Below are 23401 nucleotides of genomic sequence, written 5' to 3' on the forward strand. Positions count from 1 at the left end.
ATCTTATATTTTGACGATACCTCGATATACGTGCGGGCCATAAATCGTTTGATGTTCCGTTCTTTTGTCTACCGTCGCAGTTCGAAACAAATCAGGTTCAAAGTCGAAACGGCGCCTTCACACCATGCACGATTCTCGAGCCTATGGAGTTTTTTTTCTTATGGGAACGCAAAGTATTTTAAGAGAATAAAGGGGGCAGTGGGGCCACAAAGATTTTGAAGCCCTGCCCCGATCCGCATGACTGATAGCAGAAGTGTTATCGTCATGGTGATGTCATATGATGACGACATCCAATGGAAGCAATGGCAAAACAAGTAAGGAAGCGGAAATAATTGCATGCCAGCCCCAGGCTGTACGAAGTTGAATGGTAAGTAAAGAGCTTCATAACGTGCGTGTTGCAAGAGCACACATTCTCCAGGCTTATTAGTGTTTGATTGATAGCATACACTTCCTATATAGTTTCTCTATCTGGATTACAATCTTATTTAGCTTTGTTTTGAACTGATTGATAACTGACTGTTGTCACAATTTATTTATTAGCTTAGGACAGGATGAGACCTGCAGAAGTTTTCAACGACGCAGAGTAGTGCGTGTTTTTATTTATTAGCCATCACCTGTGATAATTCAAGCTCATGTCGTGGGTGGCTCGAGTCTGAAGACTCTGTCATATCGAGCCTCCCGTCTACCTTGTATGTCGCATTTTACTGTGATACATTTTTGTTGTGTGATGTTGATATGTATAATGTAGACGAATAAACATTGTCTCTCTCACTCTGGTAATCAATCATGGTGGCACAGTTCAGATGCACACGCCTCATTTTATGTCTTATTAATATTGTATTAGTAGTCCAATGCAACACACGACCAGTGTCGACCACAACATTGTGATACAAGAATATGAAATATATACTTATTATACATACCGATTTTTTAGTGTAGCCTAATGCTAGAGCTCAGCGTCCAGCTTATTGATTGACAGGTTTGTCGGTTCAATCCCCATCAGCATGCTCAGACCAATGACTTGATATTAAACTGGTATCCGCGACTTCCCCGCTCAGGATTCCAAGATTGTGTGGAGAGGAAAATAGCGGTACATTATTGGTACGATCTCTAAGTGAAACTGTTATGTCAAAAATGTGTGCTGACTCATATCTTCGCAACGTTTAGGATGCGTTGAATATTTATGAGTTCGTGCACCGTAGTGATAGATTCTAAAGAGATACTATACCATAGTAATTAACTCTACAGTAATCAGGTGTAACTGTCACGCGTTATCAGTTCTATGCAATTTGTTAAATGAAAGACACTACACCAGGGGTCACCAACCTTTTTGCAACCAAGGGCTACTTTTGGGTACTGATTGCAGTGACGGGCTACCATTTACTCTCGTCGTTTACCCGTACCAGATTGAATTTCCGCTTTGATATTCATAACACTGGGCAGGAATCACATTGCGGTAAGACTTCTACGAGAGTCTTCTAAATCAAAACATCTCATTTTAACTAGCTAAGCACCAAGACCTTTTAACAAATCACGAATTACTTCGCACCATGTTTATATAAACTATGCAGCAACAGTCAACTCAAATTTTAAAATAAATGATGTCACATTTAGACTGGACATCATGTTATCTGTTTCTATATCAGTCAGTGGCAGGCTTGACATTGCATGCAATCAACTAGTGCGCTGTACTGTGGTATGTAACTTGACATTTCAACTGTGAGTGAGTGTTCCCGATGTGCATTAGTGAGTTCTGTTCAGTGTTCTGTATTTGTTTTTGATTAAGTTCATGTCCGCAAAGGCTGATTCACAACGATAAGTTGAACCAAACACGCTTGCAACCGTCATAGCTGCTGTGCAGTGTGCATACGCCACTGTACTTTTCCAAGTCAACAAGGCACCAAAAATTTGCTGCAGCCTTGTGGGCTTTGAGGTGGAGGTCATTTTGTAGTGTTACATTTTAATTTTAAATTGTTCAGCATCCAGACATAACAGATTTCAATATACGTGACAGCAGCATCGATTACGGGAAGTTAGAAATATGGTACTAAACTGCGTTGAGTGTAAGAGAAATAAGCTGTGTCAAAAGATGCAATACACATATTGAAAGTCTGCTAGTACTTCACCGTTATCTGCTACCAAATAGTAATGTTGTTTACTACTATGGCATTGTCCTGGACGTCGAGCTACCATAACGGAACCCCCCGCCATTTCAAGAAGACCGTGGATGGCATTCCGTCATGTCGCCTGTATTGGCAGTGCGCCGTATCCTACGTCTTCGATATCTTGTGATTCTATTACATGTTGGTATATTACTAATTGTAATTGAGGAAATTTGATATCATCATTTTAAGTGTTAATTATGTATTGACATTTGTAAGCTACATGTCAATGAGATTTAAACAAGAATAGCTAAATCAATCAATTTATGTATTTGAAAGCTCGCTGGTAATAATCTGACGAATATTGGTAAATGCTGCTATTCGATCCATTTTTAAAACAGTCTCGCGGGCTACCTGGTGCCCGCGGGCACCACGTTGGTGACCCCTGCACTACACTGTGCATTTTTACTTGAGAGATTTGCTTGCCCTTTCTCAAGGCAGTCTGCAGTGTGTTGAGGCTTCATTCTATTTTATGGATATTGTAGAGTGAGCCGAATGTGAAATTGATGGGGATCAAGTTCCCTGTCCCTGCACAGTGTTATGATTTTGTGATGTATTGAAATGATGTAAATTATTAAAAGTCATGAAATTAGGACTAAATTCATCCTCCTCATAGTTAGCCTATGGATATCTAATATTTGTTGGATAAGTAGGCCTACCACTAATCAATTCCTTCATTGAATTACAGATAACTCACCATTATATTAAATTCTATAAAGGTATTCTAATCGATGGGTCATTATATACGAACGGCAGCAGATGGCGTGAAGAAGACGTTTTCGGCAGCCGAGTCCTTCGTACTTCAACTGCAGAAAGCGTTTCTTGCGGTACGAGATGTACTGAAGCTTGGTCGATCATCTACGACAGGTCAAAGTTCAGATGTGACTTCAAATGGTGATGTGAAAGCCGACGTCAAAAACTGTGATAGTGATGTAGAAGCAAGACGTGGATTATTCAGTTATATGTATTTTCCTTGCACTACATGCATTCGGAGGAATCAAACCCCGAATGAAACTAACGCCTGCGTGCGATCAAAGCACTGTGGACCGTGCGGTTATGTTTATTCCATTTTCTCGGCTGGTGTATGTTCAAAGTATTGTTTACAGACGTTTGTCCTAGTTTCGTGCCTATTTTTGTTTTACCTATGCTGTGTGTACAATAATGATTATGTCTCAAAAGTTTTAGTCGCGCTAGAAGATATGGACGTGGAAGTAGCAATTTGTATTTTTGTATTACTTTTCATCATTGCGTGTTTGCCGCTTGTTTGGGGTTATGTTGTGCTGAATATGGCTGCCGGTTACCGTTTTGGTGTCTTTTATGGTGTTTTTCTTGTGATGGTATCCATCACCATCGGGTTGTCTCTTACACATAAGTTTTCTCAGAAATTCTGTAATAGTTGTGTTACACGTGCTTTGCGGTGTTACGATAAGCAAGAATATATTTCTGGTATATTAAAAGTCTTGGATGGGCCATCTGGATTGAAAGTAGTTGCGCTAGCTCGTTTAACCCCAATACCGTTCGGCCTTCAAAATGGAATTTTTTCCATGGCCAACTTAAAAACAAGGCATTACGTTGCCGCATCTAATATAGGCTTACTTCCCACACAAGTTATTAACTGCTATATGGGTTCAACATTCCATTCTGGGCAGGATATCATTGATCAAGGTGGGTCGGTCAGTGGCTACACCATTTTTATGCTTCAGGTGGTGGCGGGGATAGGATTAATGACATATGTCGTTCGTAGGGCACGTAGAGAGCTTGCAAATGTGTTAATTGCCTCCAGTCCTGTCAGTGACAGTAATCTTTCATCGGATGAACATGAATTAACCGATGTTAGAATATCTCAACCGACAACTACGACAGTTGTATGATCCATGAATTTGAATTAGCAAATGAAGGTATTCTTTGAATAATGATCTATGCCAAATTTCACGTAATTCATTTCCCCTTAGCATTGCTAGTGATTCTTATGAGTGTTACCTGTTACATCTTTGTTTTGGTATTGCTTAGAATTGGTTCATTCACTCTCACTTTTGCCGTTATCACTCACCGCCTAAAGTTGGGTTCGGGTTTACTGCATTTTCCCCGATGTGATAGGGGCTAGTTATAACTGCCTGTATACATGCTATCCTGAAAATGAAATCTGTGGTCTGTTTTAAGCTTGAATATCTATTTCCGTGTATACGGTAGACCTGACGGTACAGGACATACCAATCATACCATGTAGTTAGGTCTAGATTATTTTTACTAATAAGACCTTGGGAGCTTACACACCTTATTTAACATCCACTTACAAATGAATATAACCTTATTTGTTACGATATCTTAGGGATTGCGGCCCCTTCACTAGATGTTTTACTGGAATATAGGTAACGCGAGATGTAGGAGATTTTGAAATATATAATTCTGCCACTTGAGCTAATTCCATGATCTTTTCTTTGTGTTGCGAGTACATGGTATTGTTTGTGATTGTGATGTTGTATGACTATATTTATCTTGTATTTCGCCAAAAGAAGCAAGCATTTTGTGTATAATTTTTCCTCCTTGTATCTCAAAATACTCTGTGATCAAGTGCATTTACGCTTCAATTCTTTTCGTATCATAAATAATGGAATCATCTATTGGTGCTTTTAGATTTAATGATCCATACTTAAATGCCCATCCCAGTTGAGGACAATGCTACACTTTATGATGCCTAGAAGGTCTTCATAAACTGAAGGAAAAGCGCAATGGTGAAATCGTCGTCCATTAGAACTCAAATTGCACAGCAGACAAGGTTTGGGGAAGAATCATTCTCACTAGCTCATAGTGCCCGACTACGCACAGGGAGTTATGCAGACTACGATAAAGCCATCCAGGTGCCAATTTACATACTTACATTTTTTATAACTTTCTAGTACACCCTTTGTAAGGGGTGTCAAACATACGCCCTGCAAAGCAATGCTGAGTAAATAAATGAATGCACATATCCATGAAAATCCGAGATTAACAAAATTTTCTAATAATTTCACGTAAATAATCTCTCAAGATGTCGTGTACATGTTCTTATGACAGATTTGACCAGCTGATGGCGATGTTGTGTTTGACTCTAGTCTCCATTAGTAACAAGTCACCAAATTCCAATAATATACAAAAGGACATTCGATTTAGAATTTGGAGGCTTCAGAAAAATGGACTAAAAGATAGTTATCACAGAGGTAGAAACGTCAATGCTAAACCGCTATATGCAACTTGCATAGTGCTTCAAGTATATAATGCAAATATCTTTTGTGGATGCTATATAACTCGGAACGGCTCCGGCTTCACCAAGCCATTTGATCCATTCTATCCGCCAAATTTGCAGGTATAAATAACAATATTTCTTTAATCAACACTTTCTTTCGAGTGGTGAGTTAGTTCAGTGTGGCGGATCAGTAACCTGTTTCATGTCGTGACCTAGAACCCGCGGAATCCCAAATGGAAATAATGAATTAGAATGGCAGAGTAGTGTTTACAGTTAAATCTCTAGTATTCCTCACAACTCTAGGACAGAAACAAAGGGAGCATAGCAATACGCCAACGTATATGTGTTGACCCGCCTATTAGAGCCACTATTTTAGTGGTTTAGAACTATCTGTATGGTATTCAGTCGGCATCAGCCTAACGTCGTATATTTGTCACTCCATTGTTTGAGAATAAAGGTGTTGCTGAGATGGAGCCCCTCTGATTCGTAATACTATATAACATATTATAGTATGTAACAGATTCCGCATGTAGGACTCGAGTTCATCTAGTCATGTAATCATTAATGACCTCAAATGCCTTCTGATCAGGTGACTGATATTTTTAAAATACATGCAGCTCCTCTAAACACCAGTCAAGTAGGCTGCTTGTGTTGAATTCTTGTTAGTCTGAATATTACGGTCAAGGATTTCGATGCACGGATATGTGTATAAGCTTATTTTAATATTTTGTTGCCTACCAATAGAATAGAAGCATATTTGTAGGAAGCAAAATACTTTCGGCTGCACCGATTTTTCTCCGCTGAAATCCACTAGACGTGTCCCCCCAACACGTATAGATAGAAGTCATGTGATGCAGTGCATTATGAAACAAAATGATTTTCAGAATTTTTCCTTGGCGTACAAGCTGTCGCTGCTGTTGAACACGCAAGACGGCACTCGGGATGAATGTTGCTACAATCTCGGCAAAGCATATATTGACCGCAATAGGGATCCCGAAGATATCAGCCGTGGAATCGAACTGTTGGAGACAGTGCTTGAATTCCCAACTGCAAGAGAGGAAGATGGACGTCAGTACCATTATATAGATGTTGGATAGATGTTCATATAAAGTTTCGTAACAATTTTGACGTTTCAAAGCATGTTCCATCGTGTGATCGGTAGAGGTATCTGATTCCTTGTCTTTTGTAAACCTCAGCCTCGACCAGCTACCTATCAATTGTATGTGGGATTGTGTAAAGTCTAGGTTTAGATCTGAAATTATATTTACACAGTTTTATTATCGGGATCGCACAAATCCAAAAAAGGTCGCACTATCTTGGTAATCTCTCAGTGCCATAACTATGCCACACCAAGATATTAGAAAGTTGTTAATGGTTTATTATTCTGTTCTTGATGGGCAAATTATAATTTATTCATGTTTTACAGAAAATGATTCCAGCTCAGCTAAAGGAGATATATACTTTTACCTCGGTGTTGGTCATGAAAAACTGCATCACAACGATAAAGCTATCAAAAACTACACAGCCGCTTTATTGCAATATGAGTATGCGTATGTGTATCGTTTGCGTGATAGCAATATTAAAGCTCTTTCCTTTTTTAATGGGTAGCAAGGAGAAAAATTACAAACAAACTTGTGAAAGTCATCTGAGAATAGCAAATATCTCCAATGTGGAACGCAACTTCCCCGAGGCTCAAAGGAATTTTGAAAAAGCAGCCAAAATATATAAGGACTGGAAAGAAATCGGAAACTCCTTGATGGCTGGAATATGCCAGGTATTTGTGTCTCCACTGTTTTTGTTTCTATGATTTAGTGTGACTTCACAGTGAGGGGGTTATGCGGCCTTTTATTCTGGACCACTGAGTATTTTGAAATTACCACTAATAGATGCGTTGCATCTGTCCGATTCCAGCTGATCGACTTCTGGTTTGTCTGAACCTCTAATTTTTACTATGTTACACAGTAATTTGCTAGTGCACGGATTCTAAAAAACGGTATAGGTGATGTTTACGAGCACAGGACTCTTCCAGAAATCGATGTTGCTTGAGATAATTGCGGCATCGTGGGAATCATTGTGCTAGTGTTGCTGGCTCGCCATTGAACTGCAACAATCCCAGACCTGAGTCACCTTACTGCGTTTAATGGTGTTTTCCTTTATTTACTCACGGTTTATTGTGCCAAGTTTCGCGCAATTTTGTGCCAAAAAGGACTGGTCTTCATTCAATTGCATAGTATTTTTCACAAAATTATGTGCTCGCATTTACTGCTTTCTGTTTTGAGCCGAAAATCGTTCATATTATTCAAGCGAATAATTAATAGACAAATTTGCAGTTATTAACACGCTTAGATCTTGACGGGTTGCATCTTGATTGTAGGCCTATTTGCTGTTTTCAAGTAAGTCGCCATCTGTTCAAGACTACGTCTTTTACGCTTTTGAAGTAATATTGAGTGTCTCTCACGCTGGCGAATTTCAGGCGAATGCAGCATATCATGACAAGACTTACAGAAAAGACGAGATCGTCAAAATGTTGGATACTATCAGCAGAGACACCCCGAACGTAAGAAACAGCGCTTTCCAAGGTGATATCATTTTCTGTGTCAAGTATGATCAAAACCAACCTCGTCTTTGTTGTTTCTCTCAACAGGCAAAATTATGTGCGAAGCCGGGCTGTTGTATTCGCTGGTGCATCGTTACGACAGCGCTTTGTTTTGTTACCACAAATCGATCAGGCTCTGCAGTCCCGGTACCCGGAGGCTTGCTCTGGCTTGCCTGAACTACGGGATTATCTCGTTAAAATTTGGATATCCTGAGGATGCACTGGACAAATTGCGAAGAGCTTCTCAGATTTACGGTGAGCAGTCTACCTACGTACGCGCACACAACTACTGAAAGATAATTATGGTTGACTCCCACTTATTGTAAATTGGTATTCTTGTAGGTTGGATTGATGACCTTTATAATGTGGTCGGTCTTTTTCGGTGTCATGGTAATTATTTTTCTGGTGACATTGAAGAAATGATTAGAACTGATAAGATCCTAATTTTATAAAAAATGAGCAATGGGCGAACATAATAACATCAGGTACACAGGTACAATGTACTTTGTTGTAATTTCACGTTCATCGTTTGTACGTGGTGGTCAGAATTGGATCAATTGTAATTTGTAATTTACCTGAATGCAATCAATTACATTTTTCGTGTAATTGTAATTGTAAGTTGATAAAAATTTTACCTGATTACAATTTTAATTACAGTGCATTGTTATTGAAACCTGCCAAGCACAACATCAAATAATCAAGCCTATTTATATAGGTGTGCTCTGCATGCCTCGTTAACCACATAATTCATTCATGCTATATGCTAAACTGTTTCCAATAATGCAGTAGCAGCAGAAAACTTGGTAAATTACAATAAAGTCTAAATCTCAATACTGGCATTTCAAGAATGGATGAACATCAAATAAACTCTTCTGAAACCTGTGCTAAACCCTTTCCTATACCAGTACCTTTGACCAGTACTGAGGCTTGCTGCAACGATTGCAAAAAGAAATACAACTTTCCAACCAAGGCTTCATCAAACTTGATCACGCGTTTGAAGAGATGTTCTCCTAATCTTACCCCCAATCTTAGCCAAATTTACTGGGGGGGAGAGACTTTTCGCACCCTAATGTTCAACAAATGCAATCCAACAGTTTTTGAGCCAGTGAAAATGTAAATGTGAGCCAAAATTCTGTAATTTGTAGTTATCTGGAGCTTCTTTCCTTTTGCATTTATTTTAATTCCACATGCCTTATTGCTATCATCCTTATCGCTGACGCCTTACCAATTACATTTGATTTGCCGTACTCAGCTCTGTGTATTCGATTGATTACATTTCATTGCCTGTCTTGTAGCCTATTTTGTTGTTAGTCGTTACCAGTCGCTCAAACTTGAAGGTTTTTAACGGTAGCTTAAAAATTTTTGCTGTGTTTGTATTTTTCAGTACTCATGATTAGGAATAGTTCGAAAACGTTCGAGTTTTTTTTTTAATTAAAGGGTATTCTACGTATCATGAATGAAACACGAATAGCTTGTGATTGTTACGTCACTACAGTTGCCAAAGAGCCCCTCTCTACCGAAGTTGAATTTATGATTAATCAATAACATGTTTAACATTAATTGTAATTTTAAATATATATTTTTAGCGTGGAGTAATTGTAGTTGTAATGTAATTGAAACATGCAATTGTAATTGTTTTGAACTGAATTAATGTAGTAGTAGGCTACTATAGATATTTGTATTTCTATCAATGATCTATGTTAAAAACCTATTATTGTTCTGGTATATACTCAGGTATATATAATTACAATGTTGGTAAACAATGCTTAATTTCACTTGTCAGTCAACTTACTAGGACACATAGTGTGAATAGGAAGGCCTGATAGATGGAACAGAAATGGTAGTGATTTTGCCTTGTCATGATATCATTCACCGAACAAAGTCTAAACAAGTCGAGTCTGAACGTAAAGGTTAGCAGGTGGAAATGCTATTTCTCCAGATATAATCAGGGATTGCAACATTCATGCAGTGTCTGATTAAAAGTAGCTTACTCCATGATTGATATTGAAGCCTCTTTATGCAAGCTTGTTATCTCTCTAGCTCTGTAGGCCTACATGTTGCTCTTATCAATGGAGATTGCTCGAGTGTGACAGTTAGTAATTGCTTCACACCTATGCGCTGACAAAGCCCCAGAAATGACCTTGACTAAAAATCTATATTACAAGTTAAGGGATTCACAGCCAATTTTTAATTCATTCATGTCCTACTTTCAATCAGTTTCAGAATTGTACACATTCTATCGTTTCTACAAATACTTTGATGGGTGACTGATGTTACTAAACTTGTTATTGTGCCTTAAACTCTTGATAAAGGGCACATGAAAAGTTCTGAAATCAACATTCTATCAAAGCAATGCATCATGAAATGTTGCAGTATAGCAATGTGCACTGTCTAGTATGTAGCAATAACAGGACCGCGCCATAATAGAGGCCAATATTGAAATATTCATCTTTGTGACACAGCGCTGATTACAGTATACAGAGCTTGAGATACAAGCGTTCATTTTAGTCTGTTGTGACGAACCTAACAACTAATCATGAATCGCTTGGATTGATGCAGTTGTCCACTGGTCTATGAAGACTATGCTTTATATGTATCATTTTTCAAGGTACGTTGAAAGACAGAAGTTTCCAAGGAAAAAGTTTTCTGCATTTATCGCACGCACAAACCCATCTTGAACTAAGGGAGGTAGCTAGGGAATCCTTGATGCATGCTCTGAAAGCATTTGAGGACACGGGTATCTCTAAATCAGGGCTGGCCAACCTTTTTAGCCAAAGGGCCACATTCGATTGACGAACTTTTGCGCGGGCCACAATCCGCGCGAAGCGCGAAAATTTTTTGAAGTTCATAGGTCAATTATATTGTCACTTGATTATATTGCGGGCCTGCTGTATATCGCTGGGCTAAGTTTGCGAGGACTGGGCCATTCGGCGCATGGACATATTGATATCGAAAGCTGCGACCAACATGCGTCAATCATTTCGTGCCTAGGTTTCATAGTTGACGGTCTCACTGCCAGTGCAAACGCAAGGTCGCACATGTTGAACGACACTTTGTCTCGTAATCGCTAATATAATTAGACTCAATCTGATACAATGGGTGTTCTTCAATTTTCACAAAAGGGCAGCAATATTAAGAACAAGAAATCGAGTGACAACATATTGCGATAAGCTTGTAGAAAATTTTTACCTTTGATAAATCTATCGCAAATTATTCTGCTTTATTGTAGTGTACGAAGATATACCAATATATGAATGGTTGATGGATCTGTCAATGAGTCGAAACTGATATTTTAGTCATCACATCTCAAGTGTTGCGGCCAGACTAATCAAATTTTTGGTTGGCCTTGCAAGTTCACAATCTGTGCAATCCATTTTTGATGATATTATAAAATTCGGAAATTACCTCGCGGGCCACTCAAAACCTTCTCGCGGGCCACATGTGGCCCGCGGGCCACGGGTTGGTCGGCCCTGCTCTAAATGTATTGTGTCCTAATTGTGTGGTTCTTTTCTGAAAGTTGCAATATCATCTGACAGGCGAAAAAATTAAGCAATCCGATTGTCACGAAAAGCTCGGCATTATGGCCTATAACAACGGGAATCCCACGAAAGCCAGATATCATTTTAAGGCCGCTTTGAAATGTTTACCTGAGGTGAGTAATGCTTATGATTACTGGATGATAATTAAACACCTATTTTTTTAATTTACTTTCCGTCATGTGACCAAAGCCAAAAGCTTATTACAGCAAGTAGAGGTGATGCAAGTTGTGCGAATGTGTACTCGAGCACGCCTACCCGGAATAGGTATTAGTGTTTGTTAACTGACCAAGTCTTGGGTTACAGCTTGAACTTTTGCGAAGGGAGCGGCTGCAGAAATTGTTCCTGCTACTTCAGATGTCAAAGGATGTGGATGGTGTAGAAACCATTCCAGTGGTGGGCGTAGAGACCATTCCCAAGCAGACATGGTAGAGTACATGCTATTTGTAACTTAGCATCAGAATTTCGGCATTCGATGCGTAGCCAATATTTTTGAAGTTTGTACTTAGAAATGTACCGCCGACCAATTCCCGTATTATTGTATTACATACACCGTTTGTGACTGGCCCGAATATGTTTCCCTACCATAGATAAGACCACTGAGATCTAAGTACCCCGCCTAACACCACCAAAATAATTGTCAAGTGGCCGAGTGAGGCTATTTTTGTCAAAATACTCCTAAAAGTGGGGCCCGTCATGACGATGAGTCTTTAGTTTGTTACGGACATGTGATGTCATGTGATTTACTGTTGGCCTTGTGTGAGAGGAAGCCGGTCTATGTTGATATTTTAATGTGGAAAATTGGAGCAGGGGCTCCCAACCTTTTTTAAACCTTTTGAAAAAATGATGAAGTGTTATTTTAATTGAATATCAGGTTTATACAGTAACTCCTATCAAGCACTGTTGAACATTGGCTTGCTCTGTCCTTAGTTATGTACATATCTTAAGCCAAGCTTCAGATATCTTTCATCATACTTCCTTCTTTTAGCAGGGGTAGTTATAATTGATAAATGTAAATCTAAATGTAAGACAAAGAAAGTAAATTCATGATTTAGATGTAGCTTATTACTGTACCAATATTTATTTCAAATTCATTTGTAATAGAGGAGTCGACTTAGTGAAGATAAATTTTTTCATGCCCATCTGAAAAAGGCCAATGGCGCTCATGTTAGGGACCCCTTAACTAGATAATGTTAATCTTGTGGTATTTCCAACGGGGTTCATTCACTTAGTGTTTCCAATCACAGGGTCAGCGCCGTTAATCGTGAGCCGCTTTACGCTAACGACGTTGTCGACACCGTATCGGGTCCAAGCAAGAGAGAGTCGCCCGGTTCTCGCAACAAAGGTCTCGACAGAGGGCGGAGGGATTACGCCGACGAAAACGACAGGCCTGTCCTGCACGTCGCAAGGGGAATATCGAACGTCACCAATTACACTAACACCCTGTGAGTAGCCTTCGAACGTGTTTTGAGTAGCACTTTATCTAGGGTGCAGAGGTTGATCTCGGAGCTATATTTGCTATATGTCGGGATACAGTAGGTGCGGTTCCAGTGGGTGAGAATATTGACGATGAAAAGCTCTTGTATGTAGCCATTTCTGATGGCTATATCCAGGACTTCTGTTGTCACGCCGCTTCAAGAAACGGCACATGCTACTATTATAATACAATCTAATATCACTGCTACGAAAATATAACAGTAACATAAGTTTGGTATTTCCCAAGTTTCAACGTGTATTCATTGAGATATCACGGTCACGGCTGGGCGCATGTTGCTCACTATCGATTGCAATGACACAATCCCATTTACGCCACTGAAATAGGAAAGCGAGACAATTCCGGCGTTCCAAACCTAACGATGGCTGTCTTGATAAAATGCTGAAACTTAAATCTTTATCTCTACATAGCCGTGCCGGTACATCTAAATTGCACAGAGCAGACTTTCTCAATTGGTTTGTTTTTGATGCAACTTCCTCTGATTGCGAGGCCAAATTGCCCACTTTTCACTTCACTAGCTTCACGAGTGACGTCATCGTAATTGCTGGGCAGTGTAGCATAGCGATCACGTCACAAAATGCAGTTTCCTATCTGTTGAATAATTATATTCGTGGTGATATAAGCCCAAATATTTTTCTGCTGACACTCATCAGGGGTAATCGTCCGTCAGCAACTAGTAGAGCAGTGCTTTTCAACCTGTGTGACGGTTCGCACTTGTGCGAATGAAAAAAATTCCAGTGCGAATAACGAAGGTTGTGCGAATGAAAATCGTGAATAATAATTGTTAATTTTTCTAACCTGGAATAATTCAAATAAACCTAATAGGAAATTCAAGGGCTGTGTAACTTTTGTTGTTGCGACGCAATTGTAAAAACTTGTTTAATTTACGGCGCACCACTAATCGTAGGTCTCGAAAGCCGTAGTGAATTAATATTTTCGCTCTATAATTCTTACGTAACCGAAAGCCTCGTTTGGAATCTTTTGTAGGGGAAGACATTCAGTATATCAGACCGTCTGAGCCTGCGACAGGCTAAAAGAATGATGTCAAATTGACTTTCTGCTCTTTTTCGCTAAACAATCACCATACTTTCGTAATAGCTGTTCGATTACTGCGAGGCACGAGGATAGTAGTAAATACCATCATTACAGACTCACATTTGCAAGTTACTGTAACGCAAATTTTTACCCCGTCAAGGGTTATTAAAGTATGGACCGCAAAGGGTATAATTTTTGGGTCGACACGGGGCCAGAGCTTTCTGATAATATGTATGTAATATTTGGTGAATTTATTGCAAAAAATCCTGCGATAGTTTTTACAAATCTAAGGTCACGGTGTTGGGTACCATAGGCGCCGAACGCTAATTTTCCTTAGGCATGCGAGTTCGATGACGTCACAAAGGAATGACGTCATGATCCGACGGAATTGATAATTAGGGATAATATAGCATCAATTCATGAGGGTTAAGTTCCTGCATAAATGCCGATTATGCAATATCTTCGTGTTAACAAACTTGCGCGTATGATAAGCTTGTCAACGAGTCCGGAAGTGCTGTCAATTAGCGAGTCCCTGCCGCTAGCGAACAATTAAATACGCCGCTTATCAACGCGTATTACGTAACCTTGGCGACGATTTGCGCAAGGCAAAATGTCAGAGTAGTTACGGAATCTGTTCTATAATGGCACCGATTTCAGGTTGTTCAAACCTTTCTCGTCTTTTACAACTCAAGCCTTGACAGTTGACACACATCTTCTGATGATTATGTTTAGGTATTAGCGGAATTCACTTACGCATGCACGGCGCACTCACAATCGCACATGTCTGCGGACATTCGATGTCATTCAGTTCAGCGATGTCGCTCTTTAATTACAATCGCTAACCAACAAACACCTAACGGCATTATCACCAAGCCATCGAAAGATTGGAGCTAACGCATGCTAGGCTCGAGAGATGGGAGCCAACGCATGCTCGGCTCTAGAGGCGATAGTTGGCCAGCGATGATATCTTTCGTACCAGCCCTGTTGCAGATGCGATTGTGTAGGCAAGCGATAATATCGTGTGCGCCAATGCAGATGCGATAGTGCAGGCAGCGATGGCACCGGGCCTACTGCTGATGTGATTGTTAATCATGCTCAAGCGAGTGAAACTAGGCTTGTCGGAGACGCGATAAAGCAGGCAAGCGTCCCAAGCGATGATTGCCGAGCGCACGGCAATCAATGAGATAATTTCGCGATCATCTCAGCGGGAGATCGCGTCGCGTTACATTGTGCACAGACAAATCTCGTTAATTGGCAACGCGCTTGTAGCTAATTGGCCGCGCGCAACGGGTTACCTCGCTCACACAAGCGGTAGCAGGTAATGTCGTAAACGGAAATACATTGCTATTCGTTCTAAATAACACAATCGGGGTTTATGCCGATTCATGCCAAACCGAATTCTAGGCATGCCGCATACCTAAAAAAATGCCCAGGTTCGGCGCCTATGTTGGGTACTGTAGCCAATAAGCGAGACATGCAGAAAATAAGGCTTTATCATGAGAATTCAAGATAAGATTTGTCCGACTGGTTTTTCTGGAAAACGTGGTCGAAGACCGTTGGGATGAACTAGTGTAGGGACTAGGGATGTGCAACGAGCGAGTTCAGGTCTATGAGACTAATTCATTTCGAGACCGACCCCTTCTGCGTGGGGTCACATGCAAAACAAATTTGACTCAATTCCAACTAGTAGAAGTGGAGTTATTGGAGTTTTTCGTTGATAATCCTCGGATTATCCACCAATCAAGGATAATCCGAAAAATATCAACGAAAAACTCCAATAACTCCACTTCTACTAGTTGGAATTGAGTCTAATTTGTTTTGCATAGTCTCTGAAGACAGCTCAATAATTTCATGGGGTTGACAGAAAAATTTGAAAATTTAATTTTCATGTTTAAATTAAAAATTTTAATTGGATCTGCGGAGCCCTATACTTGTTCGAATTGAACCAAATTTGGTGTGCAGCGTTTTTTAGGGTAACCTGACAATTTAAGGAATGACCGACTGGAATCCAGAACAAAAAGTTATTTTTGAGCAGCCCTAGCGTACATTCAGTATCCAATGCCATCTATTTGCCATGCATTGTACGGGTGCATATGTTTTTGTAATTGTTTCCCAAGACATCTCGACACTGATTTCACCCAAAGTACAGGAGTTTGCATTTAGCTGAAGCATAACCGTTTCGCGCACGCTATCATTTTTCAGCACATCGCTACGTCGTAGCTCCGATCTTAGCGAGGACTACGTGGCCGAATCTTCCGACGACTCGTCGAAAGCATCGTCGTCAAGTGACAGTTCGAATTCTGAAGGAAAAAAGAGAGTTTTTGCAAAGAGGCGCAATAGGTAGCGAGATTGTTTCCTAACCGGTATTTTATGCTCAACTCGATTGTAACAACAAAAGGCGGATTGCCAGGGCTGTAACCAAGTCACAAGTTGATCAGACTTTTTTAGCTCTGAGTCGGGTCATTTTCAATTCACCACTGAGTCAAGTCCGAATCCAAGTCAGGTTGCAGAGGGTTGAGTCATAGTGGGGAGACTCGCGTCCGAGTCCAAGTAATTGTGTTCACTGTTATCAAATGCTATGTAGTTAAATGTTACTTCACTGATATCAAATGCCTTGCATTCATACTCTGACAGGTGGCGATCGTGTCCTAAGGCCTTACGGTCCCTCGTCATACTTGATTTTCACTGGTGTGGCAAATAAATTTATAATTGATTCTCAAACTAATTGGTGCAATGCAATCTAGGCCCATCTCTCATCTGATCATTAATTATTGCGTCAGAATAACAAATTGTTTTACAGGAACCGATTCAAGAAACTAGTCCAAACCACTACTTTGCCTATCAGTTCCGTTGCCTCTCCCAAAGATAAGGATGAAAGCCGGACGAGAGGTGAGCAAGACGCAATTTAAGAACCAGAAACAGCTTCTGATCGTTCGCATTTTTTCAGGTTTGAACGACGATCAAAACGGTACCGCAAATGCAGACATGATGAATTTTTACAAGTGAGCTGTTCGTGCTACGTTTAACGCGCATTGCTGCATTTAGATTGCCGCAGACAGACTTTTACGAACTACTGGATTTTGAAAATTCACAACTAGAACTAGAACAGCAACTAACCACCTGTGAAAATCCGCAACTAACTAACTAGAACACAACTAATTAGATTCAATTCCAAAGCTACTTATTAATTTGTATTTTATCGGAATCGGGCCGGCTTTCCACATAACATCATTACAAGTTTCGAATGGGAGGGACTTTGACCCACAAAACACATCCATTGGCTATGTCACAGTTAGTGATGACAATTGAATAGTAGGCCTATATTCATATTGAAATGAATCCGAATATTTTCGGCTGACATTCAACAGGGGTAATTGTCAGTAACTAGCTGAGAATTGGAAAGAACATTGTATATCAACAATTGTATCAACAAGTATGACGTCATCAGCATGAATTTCCAAATAAGAGAACGTTCAATGTACTATTTTTAGATGGCGTGCTCTAATAAATCTAGAGACATGCTGTTTTATGTGTTCCTGCAAAATAATTGACGTTCTTTTCTTTTCTAGTTATTCGGCAACTAATCTTTTTTGAATGTGTGCACTAGAACCAGAACTACTCAACTTTCGAAACACGCAACTAGAACTAGAACCGCTCACTTTTCAAAATACGCAACTAGCACTGAAACTAACTATTCAAGAAAAACGGTTGTTAGTTGACTGTCAAGTAACTAGATTGGGAGTTTGTACATATCTGACCGCGGCCGCTTAAATTGCGAAATTTTAGCCACAATTATCCATCCGATGAACTGTTAGCGTACCTGTATTGACTTCTTTAGCGCCTGATCTAAAGTGTTCCGAATGATACGATGAGCACGAAAATAGTTACAGATATTACTATGCTATTTATTCATGACGTGTCACTGTTGTATTTCAATGTTTTAGTGTAGATATGCGTTTTCACGTCACACCGTGTTTATCTAGCGTGCTCTTTTTCTACAGGAACCAACTTGAAAATATCCCAGAAAACTCAGACAGCGAACGGTTTACGAATGTCACATCTTCCTCAAGTAACCGTTTGTGACTTACATCTTGGAGCAAAATTTAGAAAGCATTTGCTTAATTTTTAGGTAGTGTCTCGTCGAAACAAGGGAGATCCAAGAGGCCGGAAGCAGTTGTCAGAAAGTATGAAAACTCCACCATTGTATATTTTCTATAACGCCACCCGTTCCCATTTCTGTGTCCTGAAATTGGGGATATTTCAAGTAATATTGAAACCCCGCAACTACTCATGTGGTGTTCTTCCTCTCCATGTGTACTTTGCTTGGAAATAACAATTTTTCGTATCAGCATTGATACGGATTAGCGCTTCCTTTTTCACCTGTTTACAATTTCACTTCAACAATGTGCTTGACACCGAGTGGTATAGAATTTGAGTATAGCCTCCAAAAGTATGTTGATAATAACGTATATTAACTTGAAGACTTTTCGTGTGCCTCGTAAGAGTGACCGGTACGATAAATAAAGATAAAACAGCTGAATTCGCGACCACAAGGCTAATTGTGATGCATTAAGGTCGGGTTTAGATATAACATCAACAGAAAGCGATCCCCGATGCAGCGTATAGCAGTGGGCAACGTAAAGCAGTAATGTGGGCGTAAGGCATAAAAGATACATAAACAGTTGACGAATGTAGTATAGATATAAACGACCTAGAATAATAACACAGCAGCTTCACAGCATGAAATCATGAGACTACAAGATTTGTTTCTAATGACATAGGTCCAGATTGTTCGGTTTGATAAACGAGGATTCCAATGTAGATCTACCCTTGGATTATACAGATTACAGAAAACGTATCGTCGGAATAGCTTTGAGCACAATCTGGGTTATTAATTAAATTTTGACCGGTGGATGAATTGTACTCGGTTACTTGGTCGATTCCGCCCGATGTTGGCACCTAAATCATAAAAGATTGCAAATACATAAACATTAACCGCGCACTGTTATTTTTCAGTTCGTCTCTCCGTCGTAGTACTGATTTTAGTGACGAATATGTGGCCGAAACGTCCGACGCCTCGACTGTGACGTTGTCATTGGATAACTCTTCGGTTTCTGACGGGAAACAAAAGGTTTTTGTGAAGAGACGCGATAGGTAGTTATATATCCTCTTTTGCTGCTCAACATGCTGATGCAAAAAGGTCAATTTCCCGTTATCCTCTTTCATTTTGTCTATCAACTTTCGATCGTCAAGCACCAGGGTTGTGACCAAGTCACAAGGTTCTGAGTCACAAGTCAATCTCACTTTAGTAGCATTGACTCGAGTCAAGTCGAGTCATTTTCAACTAACCACCGAGTCATAGTGTTTTTGACGCGAGTGCGAGTCCAAGACATTATGTTCAGTGTTCAGTTTTCCGTTCAATCCAGTTCAACCCATTTTTCTCGACTCTGCTCGGTTGATATAGAATCGCTCGCATTCATAATATAGTAATTTTCCTCAGTCCAAACAGTTTCTGACCCTATTTTCCAAGTATCAGGACTGATAGACGAAATACCAATAATGTGGTAACTTTGCTATTCTTCGAAGTTACAATGAAATGTCTGACTTGGCCGTCCTTGTCTCGAGTCATATGACTCGATTGAGCCGTGCACATTTGTACAATGACTCGACTTGTACAAAAATTGACTTGAGTCAAATCATTTTATCCATTTGAAAAAATGACTCAAGTCAAGTTGAGTCACCAAAATATCGTGACTCGAGTCAAGTCATTACAACCCTGTCATTACAACCCTGAATCGAGTATTCGGCGTCGAGTATCACTCATTACTAAGTCACAACAATATGAAAGATGTTGGAAGTTCAAATGTGTACCTTTTATGCTACCAGAAAGAATATAATGCCAATTCTAGATCACATTCAAGATAATAATTGGTAGTTTTTTGACCATGCCTATTTCATAACACTTTTTGACGATGCTGTCAGTTGATGAAGAATTCACAGATATAACATTTCCACTAACTTTGTATTAGATATTTCATATGCAGATATCAAAGTTGCCATAGTGCAAAATACTATTGAAACTAGAATATTCGGCAAGGCTGACATAATTTTGATACTCGAAATTTCTAGCTACTCGAATCATTCGAATTAATGCTCGATTGTGATTCGAGAGCTCGAATCATTGTTAGAAATTAAGTATTATATGGCGCTGCTGTGCATTTAGTGTGAAAAATCAATAGTTGTTATTGCAAACTCCCTTTGAAACTGCTGATTGTCGTTGCAGAGATATTGGAAGAAATCCAAATGACACTCTCCCGACATTACCACATCGAAATGGCGCGCCAAATCCAGCATTACAATGTAAGATGCCGTATTATCGTAGCCGTAGGTTCAACTAACCAAAATCGTCTGAATTCAGCTTCAAACACGGAAAATCCATATGCAACGGTTCAGAAGACGCCCAAAAGACAGCAAACTGTACCTGATTCCACGAGTAGCAGCAGCACGAGCGAAGCGGACGACTACCCACAGTCTGAGCAAACCACAGACTCTGAACCAAATCAGAGGTGAGTTAGACAAAGCAGTCATTGTCTCTACTCGTGCTCATGCTCAAGTAGAAGCAATCCCATGAAGTTGTACTCAAGTACAAACACCGTTCTTTATCGACAAGATAACGTTATGGTGGAGCGTCTGGCTTCTTGATCGGTAGGCCGTGGGTTCAATCCCCGGCCGGGTCAGACCAAAGACCTGATTAGTAACACTGGTATCCATAGCTTACCCACTTGGCGGTCAGCGTTATCGGGATAGCATGGAGGGGTGGTGCAAGGCTTAGAAAGTCGTTCAAGGCTATATCTGCACTTCCTTGTCCAGCGGCATATGCACATCATGCGCTCGTGGTATGCATATGCACAGATCGTGTGTGTGTGTATATCATGAGTCGGTGTGTATGCTGCAAAATAATCATCATGTCCTATTCCTTATTCATGCCAAAACTACTTTAAGTAGAAGTAGAATACAACCTGTCTGAGAAGTACTCGGGTGAGTTTGAGGAAGTAGTTTAGGAAGAGACGCCGCAGACCTGTGTTAGTCAATCGCCCGTGGCTGTTTTGCAAGTTACGATGTGCACCTCGACTATCACGGGACTAGCAATCACTGAAAATTTTCTATTCCGATGCTGTAGTACGGGTGGCCAAACCTCAATTTGTTGTGTTTCATAGTAGAAGTTGAAACATTAAGATTATGTATCGTGGAATACCTTTGTGTGTATTTAGGCCTTACCTCCACCGGCGAACCGAAGATGAGCTGGAAGAGATCGAAAATCCTGATACAGATCCATCTGTAAAGTCCGCGGAAAAGAAGAATAAAAAAAGCAGTTCATGCGTTGTGATGTAAATCTTTTGAATTCATCTCTTCTGATACTGGTGTACGACGTTTCTTTTTACTGACATCAGAATTACCACTGTCTTTAACGTGAAATTGATAGCATCAAATGTTTGGTAATCCTAGATGTGATTCACTTGCAATGGCTCTAGATCTGTCATGCAGCTGGGTGTGTGTTTCGCTTCGTATTGTTGAGATATCCACACACACCGAACAATTTATGCCGGGTACCTTATTCTCATTGCATTGCGATTGACAATGTTTACTGTGATACCCATATTTGAGAGTGCAAGTTTTTAATCCTGTGTATAACTCTACGGTTATGCCCTAAAGTTTTTGTATTCTGCAATGTTATTCCACTGTTGAATGTGTTCGTCAGCAGTGTACGTAATATTTGACACTATCAATATTCAAGTATGACTGGCGTCGCTAAGGACATGTTTCACAAATACTCCTCTTCTAGCTCAATGATTCCTTGTACATGGGGGTGTCAAACAGTGTGTACATGGTTTTGCTTAGGATTCATAGGGTGGTTTATGGATTATGAGTTTTTTGACTTGGTATGGGAAATTTTAATTATTGAATCGCGTTCGTGGATGGTAACTGCGTCCTATTTCTCAGTCATACGTAATACTGCTTCTTGGAGGTACAGAACTTCAATATACAATTGAATTGTAGATTCACATTGAAATGAACCCGAATATTTTCGGCTGACACTCGTCAGGGGTTAGCCGAAAATCTCCGGGTTCATTTCAATATGAATATACTATTCAATTACATAATACTGCGTATATTGTAGTTCTGTGTTAGAGGTTTCGAGCAGCGTGACTTGCGTTCTATTTTTCATCATAGATTTTCCTAGCGATTAGCTTATTGGTGATCATGGCATTTATTTTCGATTGACAATGCCGGTGTGGCGGTGTTCATACAGGATGAGTGCATGTCTGCCGATAAATCCAGCCTTTGGTCTACTTTCCTGAACTAGGCATAAGCTTCGTCTCGTTTTTATGAAACCATTGCACAGAATTTACAGTATCATTGTTTTCAAGATATGCATTATCGGACAATTTTTTACTTTTGTAGCTTCGCTCATTCAATGTATTTATTCCCCTTTGTACTGTAGCTTTTATATGAAATAGTCTGTAATCACTCTAACATGAAATCACTGTTTTGTTGCACTTCTAGAATTGTACACCTGTGCTTGTTAATTACATGATAGTCACTGTAACATTACGCACTGAAATTAAAATGCTCGTTTTATCCAAACCGTTGCACCATGATATCGCCTATCGTTAGTTACTGAAGGTGAACGAGAGAAAATAGAAATTAATGGAAAAGTGTTCAAGTGAAACCGGGCTCTAGAATCATAACAGCTTTGGCGAGTACAGGTCCGTGGCTTGGGAAGATGAGGAGCATAAGCGGATACTTTGACACTGAAGTAGGTCCGTGTTCCAGCGTCGGAGGACGCGTGTTCCTGCTATGTACGTAAAGGCAGAACCGATGTGGGGCAAAAGGTTAGCTGCTAGTACCTCACAATCATTCGTTTTACTATCGGTTCAAAACACCACTACCTGAAAAGATAGGAAGGAGTTAAAACTACTTGGTGATGCCAATTAAGTATCTGCCGCCAGACTTGGACAACTAGATAATTCTAGTTGTCTAATTTCACTAAATTAGAGCGAAATGCCAGTAATCTAATTTGTGATATGTTTCCATGCTCTTATTCTAATCTAATTTATGAAATGTTCTTATGCTCTAATTCTAATCTAATTTGACAAATGTCTCTATGCTCCAATTTTAGTTTTAATCTAATTTATTGTTTTCCTGAAAATGCCTCCTTGTCAGAGGCATTTCGCAGCGAGTTAACAAAGATATCCCTCTTGCTCAGGGAAATCCAGTACCAAGCCGGCATCGCCTTACTGGCTCACACCGTGCAGTCATAGGCCTACTAGTTATTGTGACGAATAATAATAA

General features: G+C 39.9%; 2 protein-coding genes across 2 annotated transcripts; both read left to right on the forward strand.

Annotated features, from left to right (window-relative positions):
* Nucleotides 1-314: 314 nt before the first annotated feature.
* Nucleotides 315-4797, forward strand: LOC145446479 (transmembrane protein 64-like). Its single transcript, XM_080324781.1, has 2 exons — nucleotides 315-367; nucleotides 2851-4797. The coding sequence occupies exon 2, from the start codon at nucleotides 2894-2896 to the stop codon at nucleotides 4031-4033; it is 1140 nt and encodes a 379-aa protein (XP_080180907.1). The 5' UTR covers nucleotides 315-367; nucleotides 2851-2893; the 3' UTR covers nucleotides 4034-4797.
* Nucleotides 4798-4883: 86 nt separating this feature from the next.
* Nucleotides 4884-22693, forward strand: LOC145446476 (uncharacterized). The gene is made up of 19 exons (XM_080324772.1): nucleotides 4884-5020; nucleotides 6270-6453; nucleotides 6812-6929; nucleotides 6994-7159; nucleotides 7859-7964; nucleotides 8030-8236; nucleotides 10590-10718; nucleotides 11518-11633; nucleotides 11824-11945; nucleotides 12765-12962; nucleotides 16250-16387; nucleotides 16848-16936; nucleotides 16995-17049; nucleotides 18049-18116; nucleotides 18177-18231; nucleotides 19064-19201; nucleotides 20331-20407; nucleotides 20466-20613; nucleotides 21319-22693. Exons 1-19 carry the CDS (start codon nucleotides 4892-4894, stop codon nucleotides 21437-21439), a joined length of 2364 nt encoding a protein of 787 aa, XP_080180898.1. The 5' UTR covers nucleotides 4884-4891; the 3' UTR covers nucleotides 21440-22693.
* The last annotated feature ends 708 nt before the right edge of the window (nucleotides 22694-23401 follow it).

The sequence above is a fragment of the Botryllus schlosseri genome, chromosome 9, assembly GCF_051294905.1.
Source record: "Botryllus schlosseri isolate E-star chromosome 9, Bs_hap1, whole genome shotgun sequence".
In the NCBI taxonomy this organism is placed as follows: domain Eukaryota; kingdom Metazoa; phylum Chordata; class Ascidiacea; order Stolidobranchia; family Styelidae; genus Botryllus; species Botryllus schlosseri.

Coding starts and splice junctions, on each gene's coding strand:
- LOC145446479 (XM_080324781.1), top strand. CDS start 2,894: ATGGGTCATTATATACGAACGGCAGCAGATGGCGTGAAGAAGACGTTT.
- LOC145446476 (XM_080324772.1), top strand. CDS start 4,892: ATGGTGAAATCGTCGTCCATTAGAACTCAAATTGCACAGCAGACAAGG. Junction 16,937..16,994: donor GGATGAAAGCCGGACGAGAG/GTGAGCAAGACG, acceptor GCATTTTTTCAG/GTTTGAACGACGATCAAAAC. Junction 20,408..20,465: donor GCCAAATCCAGCATTACAAT/GTAAGATGCCGT, acceptor GTCTGAATTCAG/CTTCAAACACGGAAAATCCA.